This window comes from Glandiceps talaboti, chromosome 11 (assembly GCF_964340395.1).
Source record: "Glandiceps talaboti chromosome 11, keGlaTala1.1, whole genome shotgun sequence".
Classification (NCBI taxonomy): domain Eukaryota; kingdom Metazoa; phylum Hemichordata; class Enteropneusta; family Spengelidae; genus Glandiceps; species Glandiceps talaboti.
In genome coordinates this window covers 11,336,430-11,363,270 of record NC_135559.1, presented here as the reverse complement: position 1 = coordinate 11,363,270, position 26,841 = coordinate 11,336,430, and the positions used below count along the sequence as shown (strand labels likewise).

Genomic DNA, 26,841 nt, shown 5'->3' with positions numbered 1-26,841 from the left:
CTTAATCAATAATCAAGTTATCTATTCACCAGCTTTGTGTCATGTACTATTCAAAATAATCTGTCAGATCGCTTCATGAGTCAATTCTCCCCCCCCCCCCCCCCACCACACACACACACAAAGATACCAAACACCTGCAGGCCTGACTTTCACTAGCACTGGTGACACTGAAGGTGTTTACTGACCATCTTTGAAGATAGTAAAGTGAGGAATCATTGATTTCTTTTAATATCTGTTTCCCGAAAAGAAGCACGTACAGGTTTGGGGGGTGGGGGTGGGTGGGTGGGTGGGTTTAAATATGTCTATTCTTCAACTACCAGGTCCTTCCTTATTCATAATTTATGGCTTGACTAGGTCATATGGGCTGTGTACATATCATGACCAAGGTGGCAGTGGAGAGTATCTGATGTTTGACCTCAGTCTAGGTTATCCTAATGAGGTGACGTATAGGCCGTAACTGTCAGAGATAAACATGAATACACTTTTCACAAAGACTAGACTTTTGACTCATTGAACCGAGATGTGAAAGATATACATCCTGTTAGATTTAGTGTTACATGAAATAACCACAGTCTTCATCACGTGTTATTGAAACTATAGACTTTGGTGGCAAAGATCCAAACCGAACTGATGATCATAATGACACATTGTGTCTGATATCATCAGATATAACACAGATCTACTGTTGACAAATTTAGCTTGTCTGCATATGTTAAACTACTCCTTAAGGTGATACATTAGGAAGATAATTTGTCCCCCAGTATTCCAAATCATTGTATTTCAGTGACATTTTTTATGAAGTTCCTCACAAGGTCACACTTTTTGGTACTTATGAATTGACCCCTATGGATGATGCAATTATTGTTATGTCATGTTAGTTTCAAATATGAAAACTAATATTCCTCTACGTGACAAAGTAGTCATTATATGTGACAGTTTTAATGAATTTATGCAGTGAATCAGCAAAACATCTGTTTGTTGAAGTTTTGAGTGCATCCATCCATGCTGGTTGGCACGATTATCAACCCAAATAGCTACTGAGTCGAAATGGGTAATGCCTTGTAGAATTGGATGTCTAGAAAGAATAATTTATGAAATATAAGACTGACTTACGACTACTCAAAGCAGTGCGGGTTGTTAGGTGTTTTTTTTCTTTAAATCACGGTTATCGTACATGTATGTACTGTGTACTCTGTGTTCACTTGTTTTATGACTATTTGCTTATCAGAACATCATTATATCAATGGTCAAAAATTAAAACTGACTTAAATTTGAAGGTGCCAGGAAAATCTTCTCCTTATAACATTACCATCTTAAAATTGCATTGCTCACAGCTACACTTGACCACAGCACAGAGGAGGATACAACTAATACACAGATACACACTCAGATAAACTCGCTTTCAAAATAGTTCTGGAAAAGCTAAGATACTAGTTGTCTACACAAACTGGCTTTAAAATCTCTTGACTTGTATCAGCTGAGTGTGATTGACATTAATTTAATTTGCTGCATATAATGGCTTGATGTTTGGCCATTGAAGGCAAAACAACTTATGACCATGGAAACTCATAAGCAATCATCTAACTAAGAGACACACAAACTAAACCTTTTGTTGCTAATATGTTGGTGTATGCTAGCTATTGTATGGACATTGGTTTGATTGTACTCACAGTAGGGTGCCATTTTTGATGACTTCCATAACTTGATCTTGCAGTGTACATTGTACTTTTTGGGGGCCTTTTAGTGTTCACACTATCTTGATTACAGGGTGATTATGTACAACAAAGGCACTGGTATATTTCACTTGTGTAGTCTACTGTGTTGAACAATAAATGTGTGTCTATATATCTTAGTAATTAAGCTTAAAGCTGATTATTATAAGTAACATCACACTAACACTTTCTGCACAAAACAACAAAAATGTGTAAAATTGAGTAAAAACATGCCTTCACGTACCAATCAGTGTGGTAAGAACATGCCTTCACATGCCATTCAACCATTTGAACATGGCTTGGCTAAATGTGATGACCCATATATACCAAAGGAAAAAAAATTCTTGCGCTCCGTTTGTCTGCTATGTTAACATTCTGTAAACTATGTTCCTACACTGCAGGGGGATGACTGACCCAATTGTTTTAAGTCTGAACATAACTTAAATAGTGTATAACTAATTAATAACATCAAATATCTATCCTTGACATGTTTCTGAAAGTGAAGACGGAAGTTATACATACCACCACACACACCAGGTAGAAATTCTCCCAGCACAACTTACAAATTGATTTAAGTACATTATAAATACCACCACAGGACACTGTATGGCCTTTTGATGACAGGTCTTGTAAGTTTCTTGTATTACTTGTAACAGACTTCAATTCACTTTAATTACTAAAAGTTACTAAGAGCTGATAAGCTTATATAGGTATGGAAAAGTTGTCGATGGTGCAAACAGTCCCTCAAAACAGTCCGTACACTTCACAGATGTTTGAGTTCAGACTTGTTCAGGTTAAAAGTGGAGTCACAGTGTCTGTATGGCACTGGGTGAAAGGGGTATCAAAGGTATAAGTTTGCTGCCTGAGGTCTTAAAGGCCAGTGTGACCTACATGGTTGTAGAAGTGATAGCATTATGGGGGTTTGATTTAATTTGCTTCTGCTGATGCCGCTCAGAAGGATACTTGTCTAGCAAAATAAGTTCTCTCATTGTCTTGGCTAGCTGAATACCTGATTGTTCTTAGTCTGAAAGGTCCAGGCATTGGTCTGCTTCTGTAAACACTCACTATGTTTTGTCACTCTATTTGTTGTCTGCAGGAAGCCATATTCTGTTCTCACTGTGTCTGTCACTTGTATAGCCTGCAGGAAGTCGTACTCATTCCAAGACATCTCACATCCTTACCATGGCATGGCCATAACTGTCGATAGACACTCTATATATTTTTTCCAGTGTTTGGTCAGTTGAGGACTACATGTCATTTGCAAGAGATAATTGCAAACAGGACTATAAGCAGATGTGGGAATTGTCTAAATCTTAAATCTACAGTTTCTGTGCTATTTTAATTCAGAGATGTTCTTTATTATCTTAACCACCAGGACACTGTAGATCTGGTGAGGACACACTGTATAGGTATGACCTACTAAATGTATAGTCTGTACACCAGAAATCCACTTGAAATAATTGAACAAAATGCTAAAAATTCATGGAGTGAACTTAAAATAAATACTGTAGTTATACTATAGTTTAAGCTTTGTCCTTGTAAGGTTAGAGGTCAAACACTCTGCCCTGAATTTTCCATCAACCAATCACAAACCAGAATACAAGACCACACAACAACTGAATCAAGGACTTCACCATATGGCCTAGTAACATCTCATCAGAATAGGTCATACCACCATCTCCCTTACAATGTGATATTGACATGGAATATGGCTATAAACTAGAATTGACTATTAATCTTATCGTTAATGTACAATGCCATGAGATTGACTTTCCTTCTGTTTCAGTACATAAGAATTGTATCCTTACACCCTATCATGTGTATGTTACTTTGATAGCTGTAGTAAAATATAATGCTCACTAAGTTCAAGAAAGGACGTGCAGGTTGAATTATCCAGTCCAATAAAGTGAATTTCTTAAACATGAAGAACTAAGTTCAAGAGAGGACAAGTCTAGCCTATATAGTCCAATATAGTGAATTTCTTAATATGTGAAGAACTAAGTTAAAGAGAAGACAGGCCCAAGCCTATACAGGTCAATAAAGTGAATTTCTTTATTATCCAAAAAAAGATGAAAAAATAATTGATAATACCAATCTGTAAAAAAAATGTAAAATCCAGCAATGTTTTGAATAAAGGCACTTTTACAAAGGTGCAAGTAAGATGAGCGTATGTACCACACAACAAGCACTTGCTGGAGGGAAAGATATACTGTGATGTTAACACATAAAACACTTGCTGGATCGAGAGAAAGATATACTACATGATGTTATGATATAAGGGTATCGTAAAGGCTTTATTTTAGCAGAGTACTACTATGCGTAATATATTGAATCCAGGGTCTTCTTGTGCAATCTATCTAAGATTATTTTTGTAACCCAAATGAAAGAATTGTCATGACGGTCTTTGCTGTATACGCAATGCATGATAGGAATATTCCATGACAACATTCCTATACTATAGCACCCTTTGTATCTCACTATCTTGTCTTGATGTTTAATACTACTAGTACTACTCTGGCAATCAAAGTCTCAGTTTACTCAGATAGGCACGAACTGAAGATATAATTGCAAGCTGTTGATATAAGCTATTGAATGGACATTACTTTAATTGTACTCACAGTAGGATGGCATTTCTGATGAGATCCATTATATCACGGCATGAGCCAGGTTCAACCAAAAATATGGAATGTATATTGTGGTCGTTCTACGCCATGACAACGCGTGTCTACGTCATGACAATGCGTGTCTACATCACTGGTTCTGCTGTGTTCAAACTATGACTCATGAATCAAAATGTTCAAAATTGCTATTAATTTCCGCAATTTTTTTTATATTACTGGTGATGATATAACTATTTATTTTATTCCGCAATATTTTTCTTCATTCAGTCATAAAATACTCATGACCTAAGGGTTAATAATATCTAATTATTTTGTAGTGTATATTTTGGGGGACTTCCAATGTTTACACTATCTTGATCACAGAAACACTGCTATCACCCACTCGTATAATCTACCACATCGAACAACATCTGGGTTTGTCTCTATCCTAGTAAAGCAAGACCTCGGTTTCCAGAGTAATATCTTAAGAAACTCTCCACACCAAAGAGATTCGTGTGACAGTAACACCAAGACAAGTCTCTGGCCTTGCTAATAGAAAATGTATCGCTGTATCTTTTTTCTCAATTTCTACTGTGTCATCACCCTCAGTTAAAATGTTAACGATTCAACAATTAAATACAAAATGTATATATTAAATTGAGTTTTGAATAGAAATACTTTTTACACATATACAGGTCATGTCAGTTGTTTTGAATGCGTTCTCCCAAATGAGACATAAACTGCAATACTGAAACTTTTAATACATAGTGAATGTTTATTTTCACTTCTCCTAATGCTTTAAACATGTTAGTGAGTTCATGGATGTGTATTTTACAAGAGATGAGTGATTGTTACCAGCTTGGACTATGTTGAAATGGAAGGAAATCTTGAAGTTGATTTATTTCAGAAATGATGAGTGAATATACTCCTCACAATCATATAATTATTATATTATAATTATTATTATATTATAATTATTATTATATTATATTCTTGAATATCTGGTAATGAAGACCATCTTAAGTTGAGAGAGGGGGACATAATGTTGCTTAGGACATTGAATCCATTTGGAATCTATAAACAATCTACAGCATTCTCCACCAAGTATAACTTTCACGATTGTGAGCACTATGTTTTTAGCTTTGCATAGTATATTTTGATCTATTGTATATATTCATAGTTTAATGTCATTGTGGTTTCTCTAATTCCATTTAGGCTTAGGATGAATCATAGCTGGAAATGTTGGTTATTACTTGCTTTTCAAGGACTGAAATAATGTAATATTACTTCCATCCTATACTCTATATTCACAGTCAATTCTTCGAGATTAGTTTGTCATAGTTCATGTTATATTAGCTTGGAATCCATACAGATTGGATTTTTTATATTTGTAATAGGAAAGATGAATGTAAAAAATCAAATCCACATGCAGGCTAATGTTAAATAAACTACCATTGTAATCAGTTTAGAAATATTAATTCTTTTAACTTGCAACCTTCTTAAGTAGTACCAGTATTGTTAATTCCATGCTGATGAACCATTGTGTGAGGGACAAAACTGTCAACAAAGAAATGAGCACTGAGAATGCATTGTTACTAGTTGTGATTAATGTTGGTCCAATGAAAGGATTCATTTGGAAAATAGAATGTTATAGTGATATTTTGTTGTTGTCTTTTTAAAAAGAAAAAGAAAAGAAAAACATTATATCAATCAATCAATCAATCAATCAATTTCCAGAGCAATGTTCTGTTCTGTAGCACTGAATGGCTAAAGCACACCATAGGCTTTGGTGAACAAATAAGTCTTCAGTTTTGTTTTGAATTCGAAGCAATCCAAGCTGGAGGCTTGCCAAATATAAAGTGTTACTTATAACCCATTATATAGTACAAAGTAGGTGAAGGAATCTGAAGCATTGATTTCTGCACTAGAAATGGTCATAGATAGCCTCAACCTATCGGATTGCTGAAATCTGTGACTTGGTCTCACTCGCTCCTGTTTGCATATTTCATAAGAATGAGTGTAAGTGGAATCACAGTTCCAACTACTAGATAGACTAGGTGATGAAAACCTATATTCAAACTATGACTCGTGCCTTAAGTGCTTGTATTTACAAAGATGATTGTTCCTTTAATATAGGCCAACACCAATTTATATAAAAATAAACCAAAGTCAAGATGGCAGGGAACAGTCTATGTTAAATTAGTCAGGTTTTGATGGCAAGACAAATTTGAAATCAAGATGGCAGGGCCTATTTTGAGTGGAAAAGATGTGGAAATCAGTTTTATGGAGGAAAATGATGTGTGGTGTTAATTAATGTAAAACGATTAACCAGTCAATTTCTCAAGGATCTTTGAAAATCACAAGTTTTAGATCTTGCTTGTGTGACCCCCTAAAAATAGCTGAAACACAAGTCCACACAAAATAAAACTTCACATTACACTTGCTTTGACCTCTGTTGACCTAGACCTCATCACCAAGTTGGTATTGACATACATGTCCTTTGTCGGATGGCTGTGAAGTTTACTACTGCAACTACTCAAATTACTTTAGTTTGGAAGGTGTCGGGAATGTAAAGAGAATGTAAATCTTTGTGTAAAACGTGTAAAAGGGAAATATTGACAGTGATATGAGAGCATAATTTTTATGGAAATGTAACTCTAGTAGTGATGGTTTTTGTTGAATTATAGTAGAATTGGGGCATCATGACAACATCTTTTGCATTTTTGACCCTGTCAAGCAAATTAGAGCAGAACTGACAATTGTGCAAGTTGTGTTATGGCACACATGTAATCAGCTAAAAATGAGAAGTTTTTACATAATATGTAAGTTACTTCGTAGATCCCACTACCATTTACTTCTGCTCACTGCTGGCAATAAGAATAACATGTATTTGAATGTATAGCAGTATTGTCATCAAGTCATTCACACTTGCCAATGTGTGCTTTCATCACATGCTCCCTTTAGTCAATGATAAAATGTGTATTTGTAGCAGTTACTGTACTGTCATCAAGTCATTCACACCTGCCAATTTGTGCTTTCATCATATGCTCCCTTTAGTCAATGATAAAATGTGTGTATTTGTAGCAGTTACTGTACTGTCATCAAGTCATTCACACTTGCCAATTTGTGCTTTCATCATATGCTCCCTTTAGTCAATGATAAAATGTGTGTGTTTGTAGCAGTTACTGTACTGTCATCAAGTCATTCACACCTGCCAATTTGTGCTTTCATCAAATATACTCCCTTTAGTCAATGATAAAATGTGTGTACATGTATTCATAGCAGTAGCATTTGTGCTTTCATCTTTCATCTGTGACATAGTTCAAAGAATGTGTAACAGTAGACAGATCAGTACACGTGTTTTAAAATACTGTCAACATTGAAGTTGATGTTGATTGAATGAATTGTATTCATAACATTAAATTCCCAGAGTGCTAAGGTTTAATTTCATTCCATGCTGAGAATAATTGAACCTTAGACAATATTCAGGGTATTTTTGTAGAGAAACTCAATATGGTCTGGATCATAAGAAAGACTTTTGCAGAGGCACTACATTATTAAAGTTTGGAGACAAAATGTGAAAGATTGAGTTCATGCAACATTGAGGATGACAAAAGAACGATTTCAGAAACTGTTTCTTTGTGAAATTGCAAACTGGTGAAAATGGCTACATAGCAAAATTGCTTCGAATTGGGTGATAACCCATTCTCTCAAAGGGGTTTCAAACCTCATTATGCCATGGTAACCAAAAACATAATATACCATTTACTTTGCATTTAAAATTTAAACTGATTTTTCACTTTGAGGCAAATGTCTGGTTTTTTCCCCCTCAGATCCCACATACCCCCACCATATAGTGTACAAATGTAAGTGGGTCAATTCAGAGGTTACTAATGTATGTTTACTAACATTGACTGTTCACTAGAAACCGTGTACTGCCTATATATAGGCAATCTTGGCATTGATTGTACATAAGATTTACAAGTGACTGTCAGTGAACAACAGCTTTAATAAATCTGTACACTAGACAACTGACGCTATTGCTGTGTTTGCTGACTACCAGTTATTTATCTCTTATATGAGAACACCAATAGATATGTATCCATTTGGCAACTTAAATTCCTGTGTCTGACATTAAATGCCCTTGTGCATGCGCAGTGTAAAATATTGAGGATATGAAAGGAGATTGCGAGAGGTCATGATTTGTGTAAATTGTTCTCATATTATGTGTGCTTTGCTTTGTGTCCTGAGGCTCATGTTATGCGTTCTATGGTTTGTAGGTATTGTCCCCATGTTATGTCACAGTGTTCTTTTATTTGTTGAAGGTGTCCCTCATGTTATGTATGTGTTCTTTGACCTCTTTGATCTGTGAAAAGTGTCTTCATGTGTTCTATAATAACAGTAAAAAAGTTTCCCAATATTAATAGTTCTTTGGCATTTCAATTTGTAGAAAGTGTCCTGAGCCAGGCTCAATGTTATGTATGCGATGACCTTGGATTTGTACCAAGATAGTAGGACACATTGATTACTTTCTCTATAATGGTATTGTGGGTGTTAACATGGAGTGCTGTTTTCCTAATTTTACCAACACTTGGAACATTGTCCTACTTGTCGTGTCCTGTTTTCCACAGAAAGGGGATCAAGTTCAGATAAATCATAGCTCTGCACTTTTTATTCCCTTGAACCCACGAACTTCAAAAAAGGACAGTTACTGCTTACATCTTTATCTTTTTTATGAGTGTAATCGTTAATCATCATTTCAGGTCAAAGAAAACAGCTGCTCAGATTTTGTTGGATATACAAAATATAGAACATTCAGGTTGAATATGCTGTTACATATTTTTCTTTATTATTTCTTTACATTATATCTTTATATTGCAGGATACATTAAGAAGATTATTTTGTTAAATATTTGTTCTCAATGTTTTATCATTTCTTTTGATTGCAGGACAAGTTAAGAAGACGACAAGAATTGAAACAACAACAGCAGAAAAAGCAAGTACAGTGGGCCAGGATGCTTCAGAAATCCAAGTCCATACATGTCAAGAGTATGGCAGATATCGTTGACCTCGACGAATGAGATGATGATGATGATGATGATGATGATGATAAAGACAACAACCTGATAAGAGCATAACAAAGGATTGGGTTGCTACATCTTGAAGATCAGATTGTGCTCATCTTTATGGACCAATTAACGCGTTCCAAATTAATTACGGAAAATTCCAATTACCTGGCGGAAAAGTTATATACACTGTGTTTAAATTAAGTTATGGATTTGAATATTTCCTATGTTGTGTGATGTTACAATGACTTTTGATTGATACCAAAATTATTTACTTAGCCCCTCTCTAAATTTTGGTAAAGCCATTGAGTAATCATGTGATTTTGAAAAATCACTTGATTAACCACATGAATATTAAGAAATCATACGATTAACCACATGATCACTGTGCAATCTTCAGAATAATCACGAGATTGTTTTGAAAAAATTGTTGAGTAATCATGTGATTTTTGAACACCAACATTAATCACGTGATTGCAAATTATTAATCATGTGATTGATCACTGTATCTTTTTATAATTTATTCTTGATTAATCACATGATTTATTTGTATTATATAACACTGATATGTGATGTGTTAATATAAAACAGTCACAGTATGTAGAACCATCATGTTTTTTTCAGGTTGAATGTGCAGTACACTTTTAAATACATTTCTATTTGTCAGGCCATTCAAACTCTCATGCAATATATATCCACGCATACTGTATTACTCAAAAAATGAATGGACATTTTATATTTAATAAAACACAACATTTTATTGGATTTTACTAATTTGTGAAAATGGCATAACACTGATAACAGTCGCATGATTACTAGCTACAATGAAACACTGTAGAGTAAAATATATCATTCATAAATCCTTTACAATGACAGTAAAAAGTTAGATACACTTTTGGTGTCTGCAGTAGTAATATTAACAGGCGACCTATCAGTCAGAATAGCTCCACTGTTGTTTAGTTTTTATTGGTACATGCAGGAAATTTAACCTGTGAACACAGTATGATCATGGAGGTCTTGATATGGTTATTTTTCTTTCCCCATAAAATATGTGACTTCTTATTCTTTGTACAAACTGTTTTTAGGGATAGGGATCACCCGGTGTCTGTCTGTCTGTCTGTCTGTGTGTGTGTGTGTATGTGTGTAAACAACTTAAAGTCAAAAACTGCTGAACCGATTGCCATGATATTTGGTGGGGCCATTACACACACACACACACACACACAGATGCGATGCCTATAGCACTACTGAACCTCTGTTTAGTTGTGCTGAAAATGTATCTTTTTCACTCATAGCTACCCTGTATTAATATTATTTTAGTTATTTTTTCCACCTTATATTATTATTGTTCAAAGTTCTTTCAACATTCAAATATTACATTTACATCATGTATTTTGAAATATATTTTTTCCCATGGCCCCTTACCCTTTCCCATTCTTCCTCCCTAATTATGAATTTATCTCCCCTTGATTCCCCTTTCACTTTACAGATGACGAACTTCTTGTTTAATTTCTGTTTGTCCTTTTTGTTTATTGTATTTATGCCAGCACCAGTTGACTTCAAGAAGGTTGCATGTGCTATTTCACCAGTGATCTTTGTGATTTTACCACAGTGCATTTCCTTGTCATACACTGTTAAAATCCATTCATTAACATCAATGTCTTCCTCAGTCATTATTGTTTTGATCTGAAAGAATACAATTATATAGGAATCTTTAAAATCATATTTAAATTTTTAAAAAATATCATGAATATTTTAAGAGTTTTACACCCAGTGAATAGCATAGAAGCATTGTATCTTTATTCTTCGTAGCTCTCTATTTTCATTGATGTTAATAAAACTTCTCTAAACATTCACTCAAACTGGTGTGTTATGTACTAAAGTTATACTGTAAGTTTATGTCTAGATACAGAACTAAACACTTACTGGGGTAAAATAATTTTTGAAAAATAATGTTAAAGAACTAAAATATTGAACATGGAAATCCAATTCAGTCATGGGTTAAGATATAAATAGAAGCATAACTTTTGGGAACAAGTCCTTGTCAAAAACCTAGCTCCCCCCCCCCCCTCCCCAACCGAGGTATTTGAATAGTGAAGGAGTAACTTTCAATTAAACATTAGGACTGATAATCACAGCCAACAAAAGAGTCGTCATCGTTGCCAGTGCTGTAATATGTAGTACACAAGGACACAACATGTTATCGTTTTTCGTGAGTTTGAGAGCTGTGCAGTACTAAGACATCATTGATAATATTTGGAAACTTATCCTCTGTATGTTGAAAAGAAGCATGCTGATTAGAACTTCCATATCTTTTGTGAGAAATCAGTTTTGACTCAATCGTTGACATTCCCCTACCACACAACGTTCAGACATGGTTAAAAAAATATGGATGCCGTGATCATGTTCCAGCTGTGATGCAATTTCCAAAAATTTAATCACCTATAAAAACTACAGGCAAAAAGTTGGAAACTTTGGAAACCTATTTACATACACTTTAAATACTAATATTGCATCATTTGTTATTATTGTTGCATGATCCTCAAAACTTACAGTTTGATTCCTTTTCTGTTCACTTCTGGAACTCTTCATTGTCTTTTCCTGTATATGAAATAACGATGTGAAATGATTTCTGCATTAATGATTTCAATTATATATGCTGTTTGTTTGTATAAACCTTTGTATAGTGTGTCAATATGAAAGGATATTATTACAATAAACATTAATGGACCATACTGACCTCTATCATAATTTAACTTCTAAGGTTTAGTAGTGCGTTTGGCATAGTGTGTGGTGTGTTTGTGTGTGGAATACTTAAACTCTAAACCGCTTGACCAAATGTCTTGATATTTTGTGTAGACATGATAACAGTTTTGGTCAAATTCTATCTTTGCTCAAAAAACATAAATACAAACATAGTGCCAACTGTTTCAGCTCAAGGGAATTCAAAAGTGAATGGTGCATGATTTATAAAAAGTCATAATAGCTTGCTATGCAAGTCCAGGAAATAACACAAGTCCAGGAAATAGTCATCGCCTTGTAGAGTGAGTTCTAGAGAGTCACTTAACATGTCCCCATGTTACTTCACTTAAATTACACATGATTATAATGAAACGTGGTTAAAACTTGATCATAATTGTTTGCACAGTGAGTTATCCACAATGAACTCGCGTTGTCATTGTCTGTCCTGCTCAATTTCATTGAGTTATTTGTATAATTAATGTTTTTAATGCAGTACCTTAACTTTTATACATAATGATAACAACAGACAAAGGAACAGCATTACTCCTCCAAGACATCAGTTTATATTTTGTTGTCTTATCTTGTAATCATTTATTCAATATTTCTATATTTACTTACATTTTTACTTTCATTAATCTTCATTTTCTTCTGTATTCCATTTGACTCTGCAGAAATGTATATGAAATATGTAATGTGAGCACATATTGTAAATTGTCTTTACATTTACAGAATTATTTTTTTTCTGACATATTTTTCAGTATATAAATTTAAATATCCAAACTTTTCATTTTAATTCCATATTTCTATTATCACTGAATTGATAAAAGAGCAGGATTTTCTACTGCTGCTAATTTGTCTGGTCGGTGTATCACAGTCCTGTAAACCAACACAGTTATTTTAGGACTTTTCATGCAAAAAAAGACAGCTGTATGTGGTATTACAACAACACTCTGGGGTCAGGACTACTATCTAATAAGTATATAAGCTATTGGCTCAACATTTTACCTTTAGGATTTTGATTTCTCTTCCAACATATTCTTCTCACCTAAAAATAAGAAGACATTAATAAAAACGGTATATCTCAAAAAGTAATGATTCATCAAGCCATCTGTTGGAGTTTATTCTCTTGATCAATCAACCATCACTCTCATCCCCACCCCTATACATGAATAGATTTTTTTGAGAGTTCCTTTCATAATCCTTTAGTACATCACATGTTTTCACATAGACCAAGAAAGACAGACCAAGATCTGGCATTGTTGTGAAGTGTTACTGGGCACATTCAAATTTATTAACACAGCTTTTCAGTAAAACAATATCCAATATATCATCTATTAAACATATGTTTGGATGACTGAATTCATAACTATTTTGTTGATGAGGGAATAGTTATTCTCAGTAGTCCTTTGTAATGCTACAATGATCTATACTGATCCGATTATTACCACACCAATATCTCAATCTTAATCTGACATTTGTCTTTCATATAAAAGTTTAAATTTCATGTTCATCTTACCTCTTCTTCATCACCATCGTTACAACTACATACTCTTGCATCCTTATTTCCACCTTCAGTCTGAATTTCAACCTCTTGCTCTGTTGTTTTATCCTGGAAAGCATCATTGTTTTAATGTCATGAAAACCATAAATTTTCTTGCAAATTGATTTGTTTCAAAACTGTGAAAAGTAATAATGATGTTTGTTTGCGATTCCCGTTTAACTTCCTGTACTTTCAACATTTGTGTTTTTTTGTTTATTTGTTGTGATCATTTGTTCATATTTTTTCTGTCCATCCTCTACACACACCAATATCAGTACTGAACCTCAGTTCGATTGTGCTACAAGTAACCCCCATACTTGTGAACATAACTGCAGAGCCAATCATGAACAAGCAAATTAAATGTCCCATATACATAGTTACTCAAAAGTATTCAATAAAAAGAACAGTAAATGCCATAAATAGTAAAACAATGGAGTTTGCTAAGAATTATATTCATAATGCCATTTGTTTTCACAACACTTAAGACATTTGTCCAGAAACTTTTTTTTATACTTGCTCACTCATTGCATACTTGTAACATGATGATTAAATTGTCAATTCACCTTGAACTCCCTTTTTAAACTTGTAATCTTTTGTTCCATGGATGCACATTTCTTTTCTGCAACTTTTGCTCTGTCTTTCCAGTGCTCTAATTCTTCTGTCAACTGTATGTATTCTTCTCTGTTTGGTGGTCTTTCCTATAATTACATAAAACAAACCACACATAACTTTATTCCTTTTCAAAATCGAGCTATCCACTGTACATTTACTTTTGCCATTACTGTTTACATAATACTTTGCTCTTACTCTTCTAACAGGTTACCTGTGTGTGACCTAAACAATGGTGAAATGTTACAGGGAATGTTACTCCATGAAAAAGATACATTGCATAAACTGTTATTATATTTGCGATACTATTTAAGTATGTGCTACAATTATTTAAATAATCTGACAACTGACACTGACAGGACCTCATTGAAACATCAATTTGACATTTATGCCCAATAAGGTATTTGCTATTTACATTAAAAGTGTTAGCCCTAATTTGCATATGTGTTTGTTGTTGCCTTGAATGCTTTTCAATTTTTATAGGTTTAAATCATTTACTTACCATTTTCCTTATTTCCTTGCATTGTTTCTTGAATTCTTGAACACAAATCTCCTTATTAGCCAGCTTTTGAAGCATGGAAAAAACCACTTCCTTCCTCTGACCACGAACATGCTCAACAATAGTTTGCTCCATTTGTTTTTTACTTTGTTGTCCAACAATTTCTCTGTTTAAGTACATTTGATCAATTTGCTTTAATAATTTGTAACTTCTTGTCTCCATTTGAATTGCGTAATTATGCGAGACATAATTTGATAGCTTAACCTGCAGAGAATGCATATGAAAAACTATTAGTACATGTCACTTCTTCGCTTTACTACCATTTCAGGAGTTATTTAGAGAAGCCTGTGATCAGAACGTCGTTTTATCAGTTGTTGGCAATGAATTTGGCTTTGAAGATGCTGAATAAGGTCTACTTTTAACCACTATCAAACCAACAAACATTGATACAAAAACAAGACCATATCCCTCTGATGTACGTTCACGCAACTCGCTTACAGTTTGTTATGTGAAAGTTAGTCATACAATTCGAGTATAAGCTTTGTAGACAAGAGAGTTGCCATATCAAGACCTACATCAGAGAGACTCGCTGTTGTTTTTGTATCAATTTTAGTCGGTTTGATAGTGATTAGAAGTAGACTTTTTCGGCACCTTCAAAGCCAATTTCATTGGCTGCCACTGATAAGATGATGTTCTGATCACAGGCATTTCTAAATAACTCCCGTAATGGTAGTAAAATGTCTTTGATAGGTTATATTTGGAGCATTTCACTTTCAATTCTGTTGCCATACACCTATTTAAACCATCCTCATCCTTCATAATTTTATGGAAATTTAAAATGAGCATCAATGGTGGCTAGAATTTTTTTTTAATTTATCAAAGTACACTTTACAAAATTTCTTTCTTATAAACATTAATGAGAAAACACCTTTGAGTTGCTAGTAGCTTTTTTGTCTGTGGTTTACTATACCATGCTTTCAATAGTATGAATTATTGAACTTCATTATTGTTGTACTACAATTGTAGAATTACCACTGTGAAAGTTCTATATTGAATAATTTGTTATGTGCACCTTCACATGGGCAAATGATAATGGTGTCATCTTGAAAATTATACTTCTCCTACTTACTACCAGACAGATTGGTCTGAAATCTGGTGTGAACATTCTTAGGGGTGTGCTCATGGCATGGTGATTTCAAAAAATAAAGTTGAAAACTGAGCAGATCGGATTGAATTTAAAAGACAATCAGAATGCGAGTAAACATTCTTAAAATACTGCCAATGGCACTGTGGCACAACTGTACAGTTTTTTAAAAAGGTTTATTAATATATTTAGTCCATGCTAATAATAGGTGTTCATTATTGCCTATCCAACCATGTTGCTATCTTTACGATATATGCTATCATTTGGCTGTTGCTATGGGCGTGATCATGTTGCTAGATATGTTTGCATACATTTTTTTAATGATGTTGTTCAATTGTGTATGAATTTCTGATATTATCTTTGCAATATACATGAATAGTTGGCAGTAGCTATGGGCGTGGTCTTGTTGCTAGGCAAATTTATATACATACTGGTAATTTTTTTTTCATTGACTATTAATTCCTGTGATCTTCGCAAGTTATATTTGATTATTTAGCTGTTGTTATTGGCTTGGTTTTGTTGCTAGTCAAATTTACTTAAATTTTTTGAATATTTATTCAATTGTCTATTAATCCCCGTTGTTATCTTTGTGAAATACACAACTATGTGGCTTTTGCTATGGGCATTGCTAGGGATATTTAGTCACTCACTTGCTATCAGATGATGTTGTTATTTGGCCAAAATATATTGCCATTTGGTTGTTGGTAAGGGTGTGCTCATGGTTGCTAGGACCAATTGTGTCAAAATGTTTTTAAGAAATGTGCAGAATAACGAACCTTAAAGCATCTCACCAAGTTTTTTTTAGAGATATTTGACAAAAATTCACATTTTTACAAATAATTAAAATTTGCATATCACTGATGGGATAATCATGTCCTGTAGATTTTGTAATCTAATTACCTCTGAAATTGTTCTCATAAAATTCCACACCAATCTGCCCAGTATTTTTATAGTATAAATTCTTTTGACTTAAAATCACGCTTTGTGGCCCAAATCTGTCATGTCTGTAGCATGATGAATGAACATCTTTTAATCCAAAATATCTATAATATAATTCAGCTGTGCTATAAAAGTGTTTCCAAGCAACCTTTTGCAAGATTGAATGATTTTATTGCATCAATAACACAAGAAGAACTTTTTTAATCTAAATTGCATGTTACTGATGGGGCCATCATGGCATGAACAAATCTTAATTTACTCATCTGCCTAGTACTTTTGGAGTTTAAGTTTTTTGACCAAAAAATCGATTGGAACAATGTTCCAACTAGACACCCCATGTAATGCACCCACCAAATTTCATTGCATTTGATCCAGCAATTTTAGAGTTGTTCACACACACTTCAAAACAGACAGATGCGGGGCGATGCCTATAGCACTACTGAACCTCAGTTCAGTTGTGCTAAAAAGTGATATTAAATCGTCTGTGAACATTGTGTAATGTGTGCACTCATTTGAAGTAACACACTTGACTGACCTCAGATTTCCCTTTTTTGAAGTGTAGTTTTTCAAGCATCGACAGAAAGTACCCATTCCAAAATTGATTTCGTTGTGGTGGATCTTTCTCTTCATCATCTTGTTTGTGCACAGCGTAGTACTCTTTCCTCCACTTGTCTACAAGCATCAAAAAATCGCCGTGTGTATTCTGTATAGAGGGTTCATCTAAACTTTCTTCTTCTTCTTCTTCATCATTACTGTCAATTATCTGACCAGAACTATATATGAAAAATAGCATTGATGATGTAGTAGAGCACAAGTGTACAGATGTTAGCACAGAATAAGGTTCAATAGTGCTCTCTCTCTCTCTCTCTCTCTCTCTCTCTCACACAGAAATACATTTAGTGTTTTAAATTAAACATTACAATCATTTTTTATCTTTAACATTTCAAATGCATTAGTTTTAGCATTGCATACTGTACCCATAATATACAAAGTCAATTTTACTGATGGGTGTAATAAATTTATTATCTCAGTTTTGTGTTTTTGTATATGATAATTACAGAGTATACATTCGGGCTAGAAAAAATACCCTCAATGGCACTGTAGCACAATTGTAGTTTTTAAAAATGTTATCAATATGCTAGTCCATGCTAACACATAGGTGTTCATTTGCTAAATGACTATCCTCTTGCCCATTCAACCAATTTGCTATCTTTGTGATATCTGTGATTATTTGGGTGTTGCTATGGGAGTGGTCATGTTGCTAGGCATATTACATACAATTTTTGAATGTTTATTAAATTGTCTATCCCTGTTATCTTTGAGAAATACATGTCTGTTTGGCTGTTGCTATGGGTGTGGTTGCTAGGGATATTTGCATGCAATTTTTGAACGTTTAGTCACTTGCTTACCAGATGATGTTATTTGACCAAAATATACTGCCATTTCACTGTTGCAAAAGTTGTGGTCATGGTTGCTTTGGCCAATTGTAGCAATCACAGCGATAACTTTTCTCACAAATCAAGATGGAAATTGTCTGGCTAGTACTCTCCCTGTATTATGATATATTTTGTACTTGATAAATCCTATGTCAAGTCACCTTGTTTGGACTGTTATTTCAGTAACTGTTATTTTGATATGTTATTGTAATATATCATAATTTACTGTATACATCCACTGCAGTATAGGTGACAGAAGGGGTTAATTTGGTGAGTCTTAACATTTTGTGTGTGCATAAGGTTTGAGGAGCAACAAAACTTGATGAACAGTCCAAACTGTAAAAAAAAATCAATTTCTATGCAGAAAAACTGCAAGAGATAACTCTAAAACGACAGAATAATTTCTATACAAACTCAACCTGAAATGTTGACGCCATTGTAATTTACATGTTATATGGTTTGTTTTTACATCCCTTTCAAGAATTGCAAAAAAAATAAAATATCGACCCCCACCCAATGTGATGGTTTAGGTTTTCCGTTGAATAGTATAATTACTTTTTTTTTAAATCTCGCCTTTAATAACAATTAATATTTATGATTATGATATGCAAATGCAAGGTAGCCGTTGGGGCGCTCTCTCACCACCATTTGGGGCTGAAGTCATAAAATCATTTGTAATTGTCATACCTTGTCTTTGTTTCTCCTGGACTTAGTGTCATCTGTTCACTTTGTATTTCCCTGATTATCTTTATTGCCGCCTCGCAAAACCGTTTCCCTCTCATCATTGCTAGTGAGGCGAATCTGTCCATGTCATCGATGACGAACGAGTTGACTTCCATGTTTACTGTGCGACGCCCAAAAACTACCTGTAAAAAGTAAGCTTAGTTCATAACATGTCATGGCAATCATATACGAGAAAATTATTAACAGATCATACTCATCTGTAATAATCAAGGTATACAGTCGTGCTGATTACGGCATGTATGGAGTTAGTCGTGCATGTAAGCATTGTGGAGTAAATCGTCCATTATTTCTCCTACTTGCATACGGCCGTACGGAGGAATACCCTTCCTGGATGGGGTCGTGTCAGTAATCTTGACCACAGGCACTCCCTGACCACAGGCACTCGGGAAACGAGTGGGAGTGCCTGTGGCCGAGATTACTGACCATTCCTAGTGCCACCCCTCTATTTTATCCCATGTCCCATGGCAGAATGTCTCTCTTTTTCGTTTATGGAAGACTACCCCTTTTTCGAAACATTGGCGTTATAGGCCTAAGGTTCCCCTTATTTTCTTAGGTCCTGACGCATATGTCGATTTGAAAATACGTGATCTCCATACACTTACTATCGTAGTTTTCGGACATATAAGTTCACAGAGACAGATACCGTCCCTCAACTCTCGCTGTTTTCTCCAGAACTATAGGATTATCATACCTCTCATATGAAATATCAGGCGATAACTAGATTTGATTCAATACTAGTTTTGTGGAAAAGGTACTAATGAGAGACTGTTCGATATGACCTTCACCAATCAGGGCAAGCTATGAAATGAATAATTACGTAGTGTTACAGTGAAATATGGTCGAACCATACATGCTTGAATGGGAACTATAAACATTGTCCCCACCTATCAAGTTATCTACCTTATAAGTTATACATTCATTACTATATGTACAAAACCCATCAAGATCAAAACGCAAACGTTCATAAACGTAACAAACGCTGTTCGTTGTCTTTTGTTTTGTTTTGTGATACAATCAATACTCCTCTCGCAGTGAACATGGTGACCGTGATGAAACATATAGTAAAACAGACAAGACACTGAAGGTGTCCGTGAGTAATGGAAACATCTATATTCACTCACCTTCACTTCATCGTCAATGTCTCCTTCAATCACGTCCAAAACTCTGCCAAATCGTACTTGTGAAAATCGCCCGCTCTCAGAAGTGGTGACTACAAAAACTCCAAATTCTTTGAAGTTAAAACAAAATTTCCAAAATTGGTCCATGTTAGTTGTTACAGCGTTGCGCACACTTACTGCTTGCGGCTAAGTGAGTGAAAACTATCAGTGGGCTTGTGTCGGGCCGCCTCGTTGTTTATCTTTCCAGTGGGCTCTGCTATTGTAAACTTGTTGGCTTGTGTTGGGCCTTGCTGTCTCAGAGGATTACTGTATTAATCTCTTTTTAATCTATATTGTGGATGATACAATACTACTAAATGTGGTAACTGATTCGTGTTTATTTATATAGGAATGTGTTTACAAACCGCCAAAGCAAACCGCCAAAGCGGTAGATTACAGTCTGCTTTTACCTCCATGATTACAGCCTTTGTTTGTGTTTTCTGTTTGTCGTTCATTCGTGTGCTTTTGCTTCAACAAATAGAAAGATTTTGTTACAGTGCAGTGTAAACTATCTTACTATCTTATACTATCTTAGTATTTTTCTTACAATGTGACATTGTCGTCGACATGAGTGCATATTTTTTTTCATGGATCAGTAAATGTTCTTTCTGGTGTAAGGATACACTATACTAATAATAATTTGTATAAAGAGGCCGTAGCTTAACATTGTCATACTTGCCAGTGTAAAGGGAATTGTGAAATGTTGAAAATGTTTCCCCACGATGGTGAATCAATACTTTCTAACACAAGATACATGTACGCCCCGCATGTACGATACTCTTCGCTATATCATTACAACGGATATCACAAACAAAACGTCGCCTGGTTCGACAAAAATCTCACTAACATTGCCACAGGTTTTGTCAGACAAATTATCTCTTTGAAAGTTTGATGTTGTAAATGTTCCCATCTGGCTCAACGAAAATCTAATTAATATTTCCACATGTTATCGTCTGGCATGACAAGAACTGAATTCCAATTGATACATTTTAGTCAATTGACTGTCTCAAAAATATCAAAGAATGCGCCAGACATTAGGTTTTAAAATCGTCTATTTAGTAATTTTACCTCGCCATGGTTACAAAAATCCAAGTTCGATCGGATGACCGAAAATCACAAAATCTCAACTTCAAGTTCGCCCACAATTTCAGACCACCTCCAGATGCACAATTTACAACGTTCCACCCAACACAGGTCAATTTTGTTCGATTTTCCGCGAAGCATTTATAGGCAATATCGACTGATTATACAATGTTGCAAAGTTTAGTGAAAAGAATATCGATTTCTTTCCCAAACAAGCGCACCGACTGTGGTGATGTGATCGCGCAACACAACATTGACCTGTAAATAGCTTTATTTTTGTGAGTGAAATTTACGTAATATTTCAAATTTCTCGCCTTATTTACAACAAACATTAGATAAAATTAAAGATTATTTTTTTGTGAAAGCAAAGGCTAAGTCAGTCTGTATTACGCAAAATACTCACAGAATAATGAAGTTAAAGGACACTATTTACATGGTAAAATGTACCGCGTAGCGGCTTACATTGCATTGGTATGCGAGGTTTTTTTTGAACATTTCAACTACAATACAACATAATTCTTCAAAAAAATTCAAAAATCTAAAACCTTAGGATTTTTAGAAAACACCTTTAGGGTGCTACTTACGAAGTTTCAGACATATTGGTGCACATTTGAAAAACAATGAACCTTAGCGAAGTTTCTTAATCATACAAATAACACGGCCATTGTTTTTCTATGGGAAGTCTCATAGTTATTCGGATTTCAATATCAGGTTCGGACCCCCCACAATCCGTTGGTTCAACATTTTTATCTTTTCGTTACTTACGATAAATTTTGAAATTTTGAACCCTTTGAATATCTTCTAAAAGCGTATTGTTTTGATTTTTTAAATTTCGCTTGCAAAATCTGAAAACTACGATGTTCCTGTGCCGCACTAGATAATGACCTGTAACATGACATGACCTCTGCTACGGTAATTTTCAAGACTAAAAAAACTCTGTTTAAAATTCATGAAAATGTTGATCAAGATCTATCGTACATTCAGATATATATATATATATATATATATATATATATATATATATATATATATATATATATATATATATATATATATATATATATATATATCAAAAAGTCGTAATAATATGTAAGTTTAGTACTAAAAACGATATACGTAGCTGGGAAATCGGGAATTACTAAGCCCGGCTGACCCAGAGAGATAGTACTAGTACTCAGTGTGAGTGGCGCGTATTCGATCATGAGCAAAGACATACTAATTAAAGTAGTGTCGATTAAATTAAAAAGGGTGCGTCTTGGATCCATGTGATGAACGCAGTGTGTTATCAAATATGGCGGCGTTTGTAACTTTTGCCGTTTGGAAAAAGTCGGTTTCGATTTTATTTGCGATCTTACATCCGGCTACTATGATCGTCAAAGAGATGTATGATGGGAACATATTCGATCGATTGCTAATAAAAGTAATATTGTATCATTATTAATGGAATTATTCCGTGATTGGTACGGTGCGAGTGCATTTCTGCACTCGCATAAAATAGGACTGATTTTAGTATTTTTTTTTACATTGTTGTTTGCAGCGCAGGACGGTGTGGTCATAGCCGTGTACCGTCTGCAAGCAGAACTCGTTGTAGCCCTGTGCCTGCAGACAGGGCACATCGATCGGATGGGGTGGGGTGGGCCCAGTCCTTGGGTAATATTACGGTGGGAAGGCGCGGCTCCGAACAAACACTTAGAGACCCAAACCGTTGTTGCGATACCATTCCATTTTAGCGTAGTTTTAACAATGATGTGAAAAAATGACGTAATCTAATGTTTTATGCATGAGGTAATGTCAATGTCGGACAAACTTTTGTCTTACAACTGCTGCTGCGTTACAATCATGGCTCGATCAAATCCATTTCTCTAAGGAACCGGACAGAATTTACGGCGGGGGGGGGGGGGGGGGGGCTGGGGAGAAATTATCTCTGACTTGGTTTTTTTCCTGCCCCCCCCCATCCACTGTGACCAAAATTTCAAAGCCCCCACCTTTCAAAAATATAAACATTACAAGCCCCCCCCCCAAAAAAAAAAAAAAAAAAAGAAAAGAAAAATAGTGCACAATATCCTGCCCCCTACAATAACTAAAAAGAGTACATTTTTTTTGTTACTGTAGCACAACTGTAATATTTCTTTTGGTACTACTATTATATTTCAGCCCAAACAACTTAGTAGTTGTAGAGGAAGTTTTTTAGAAAACAAAACAAAATAAAACATTTTGACCATACACTAGTGTAATCATACACATATGGTATAATCTTGTTTATTTCCCAACTAGACACCATAAGTAGTCATCACTTAATACCAAGGCATTTGATGTGGTGGTTTTAACTGTCATTCACTGATACATACACAGAAACACAGACACAGAGTAAACACACATTCACATGCGTGATTTGTGAAAAACTGTAGTGGGGACATTTGTGGGGAGTATCTAAGGACATCACATCACCTACATAGTGTATTCAAATATCTATTTATACTCATAACACAATAACTATCCAATGTCAGACATTTGTGATGTCATGAAGTGCTAGCAAACTAAGGATTTTATGCACACTGAGGTCTGACTGGTTTTAGATAGAAAGAAAGACAAGTCTTGCCTCACATCTTCAGACTCTAGTGAGTCTGAGAGTGAATCTCAAGAATAGTGTCAAGGAAAGAAATAAAACACCTATCTAAATTAATCTAAATTAATTAATTGTATTATATATATAGCACAGGATCTGTAATTAAATAAATATATATATATATAAATATAAATATATAAATATATATATATATAATATATATATATATATATATATATATATATATATATATATATATATATATATATATATATATATATAACTTGGTGAGTATCAATCTGCTAAGACAGTGCTCTCTACCGCAGTGGCAGAGAGCAATGGTTTTGGTAGTACTGGAACTCTTTCTTGGTTGTAACTCGGAGTTTCACGCATTACGCGATCATCAGACAACTGAGCAGTTGTCTGATGATCGCGCAATGCGTGAAACAACCAAGAAAGAGTTCCATTACTACCAAAAAAACCTATATATATATATATATATATATATATATATATATATATATATATATATATATATATATATATATATATATATATATATATATATATGTATGTATGTATGTATGTATCCTTGATGGTAATTACATACTGAACCTGTTTCCACAGTGCTAAAATGTATGTATGTATGTATGTATGTATGTATGTATGTATGTATGTATGTATGTATGTATGTATGTAGTGACATATGTGTGTGTGTGTGTGTGAACAACTTTGAGTATATAAGAGTAATTCAGGGTGTATCAAATTAATCTTGAGTAGTGTTTTTATGCTTCACTAAATAGGTACATACAAACGTACACACTTCCATTTTAATACATAAATGAAAGTGTAGACATTCAATATTAAAGGCGATATCAAGTGCTATCTCATGCAATGCTAAATTATCTAACATATCAATTTTTTTCAATGACATAATATTTCGCGCGCGCCCCTTTCAAACCATGAGAATTTTCATGCCCCCCCCCCCCTTCAAGCCTCCCATTTTTTTCATGTCCCCCCCCCCCGCCGTAAATTCTGTCCGGTCCCTAAAGTCATCATATAGAAAGTGAAGTTCCTGGTTTTACTACTTTGTTAGTGCAGATATTCATATGAGACGTTCATTACCATAATATACTAGTATTCGGTGTGAATGGACGTCTGAATAAAATCATATCATGATTGTTCATGGGTTGGTCCTCGGGAACCTCGGTGGTAATAGAGAAAGAAAGTATATGCTGTGACAAGCAAATTTTTATGAGATACATTTTGACTCTCTGACACACATTTTCCACAAACTCGAGGACTAAAGGTCAAGCTTACATGTCAGCAAAGGTGCCGCGATGAATTTCCAGTCAAGTGGCGTGAACTTGTTTGCCCTTTAATATATCTCCATGTTTGACGATATTACCAAAATGTACACGGAGTATAGGAGAAAATTAAAAGAGAAAAACAGATTAAGACTAATGTGAAGAGACTATGTATGGAGATGACCTTACCAAAATCCACCTACACGATGGCTCCGAGCTTGGCCATGTTGGAATATAACGTGTAGGAATCCGGTAATTACCGATGAAATGACACCTGTTGCAAATGAAAGTCTCGCAGTTTTACATGCTTCAGGGCTCCAGGTTTCCCAACAAATTGATCGATTGAGTGATGTTGATTCAAGCTTCCTATAACGTTCAAATCAAAAGTCCGATCATCTAAAATAATTATTCACCAATAGTTTAGTTATTTCAATAAGATTTGTTCTTGTTTGTACGTGACAGCAGAGAGCTGTCGCCAACATGTTCATTACTGTCGCGCAGGACGGGGCTGCATGTATAAATTACGTTTACGCAAACGTGCATCTTACGAAAAAACTCGACAGAAACAACCATGACTCTGAGGCTGAACAGTATTATCACTGGTATATACAATTTTTTTCACTGTCTTTTTGGCCGGGTATCGTCTGTCGATCCTAAATTCAGGGGAGACAGAAAAACTCGAACAACTTATTTTAGTTTGAGCAAAAATTGGCAGAATCCTCCTTGATTCCTTTCTCGAATGACAACCCGTATACCCGCCGAGCACCATGCACCACTGCGAGCTGCACAATTAATTCGACACATACACAACATTAATTCGGCACATACATAGAATTAATTCGGGACATACACAAAATTAATTCAGGACATACAAAAAATTATTTCACGACATTAATAAAAATAATTTGGCACATAACTAAAATTAATTCGGCACATACATAAAAATTAATTCGGCACATATATAAAATTAATTCGGGGAATACATAAATTAATTCATCAACATAAAATAGCATAACCGCGTATAATCTCTTCTCGCCTTTTGCGAGATTGTACGTGCGTGCGAGTTATGTAGCGATTTATGGTTTTTACACCCCGGACAGGAAGTCTGCATTACCGCTAAACGTACTCGGAATAATCATACATAATATATGCAAACGCACATCGCTTCAAAGGAAATGCCGCAGTTGCATATTTGGTGGAGGGTTTATGGTCATGCCAGGAAGTCACAATCTAAACAAACAGCCACTGTAGACACACATCACACGTCCTCTTTATACATGCATTATGTAACGACAAACGTCCACATGAGAACGTGTATTGCATTGAGACTTGACCTGAATGAGAATGGTGTACTATTTTCAAAATCCGGTGATCTGTGACTCAGTGCCTTGAATACACATCATTCAAAACAATACCATAGATGTTTTCGTCCAAAACATGGAAGATGGGTGAGGTGGATTTACTTACACCTATGGGACTGCGTAATGCAAATGAAATTAACAACGGTCACTGCACAATGTATTGAGACATAGCGTACTTCAGAATCTCTTCGGAAGAGCTTGAGCGCAGACAACGAAGTTTTATGGTTCAGAATTTCGGTGGTCAAATACCAGGCTAAGACAATAGGGGAGTCGTCTAAAATTAAACAACACTATAACCGACCCTCATTTGTCATCATGGTTGATACCACCTTCCACC

The 26,841-nt window shown here is 34.8% G+C and overlaps 1 protein-coding gene across 1 annotated transcript in view; it reads left to right on the top strand.

The window, feature by feature from the left end:
* The window catches only part of LOC144441963 (inositol 1,4,5-trisphosphate-gated calcium channel ITPR1-like), a 108,255-nt gene extending 94,520 nt beyond the window's left edge, over positions 1–13,735 (top strand). The window contains exon 68 of the mRNA XM_078131234.1: positions 9,261–13,735. Coding sequence (XP_077987360.1) covers positions 9,261–9,392 — 132 coding nt within the window. The 3' untranslated portion in view covers positions 9,393–13,735. The remainder of the gene's footprint in view (positions 1–9,260) is intronic.
* Positions 13,736–26,841: the final 13,106 nt, after the last annotated feature.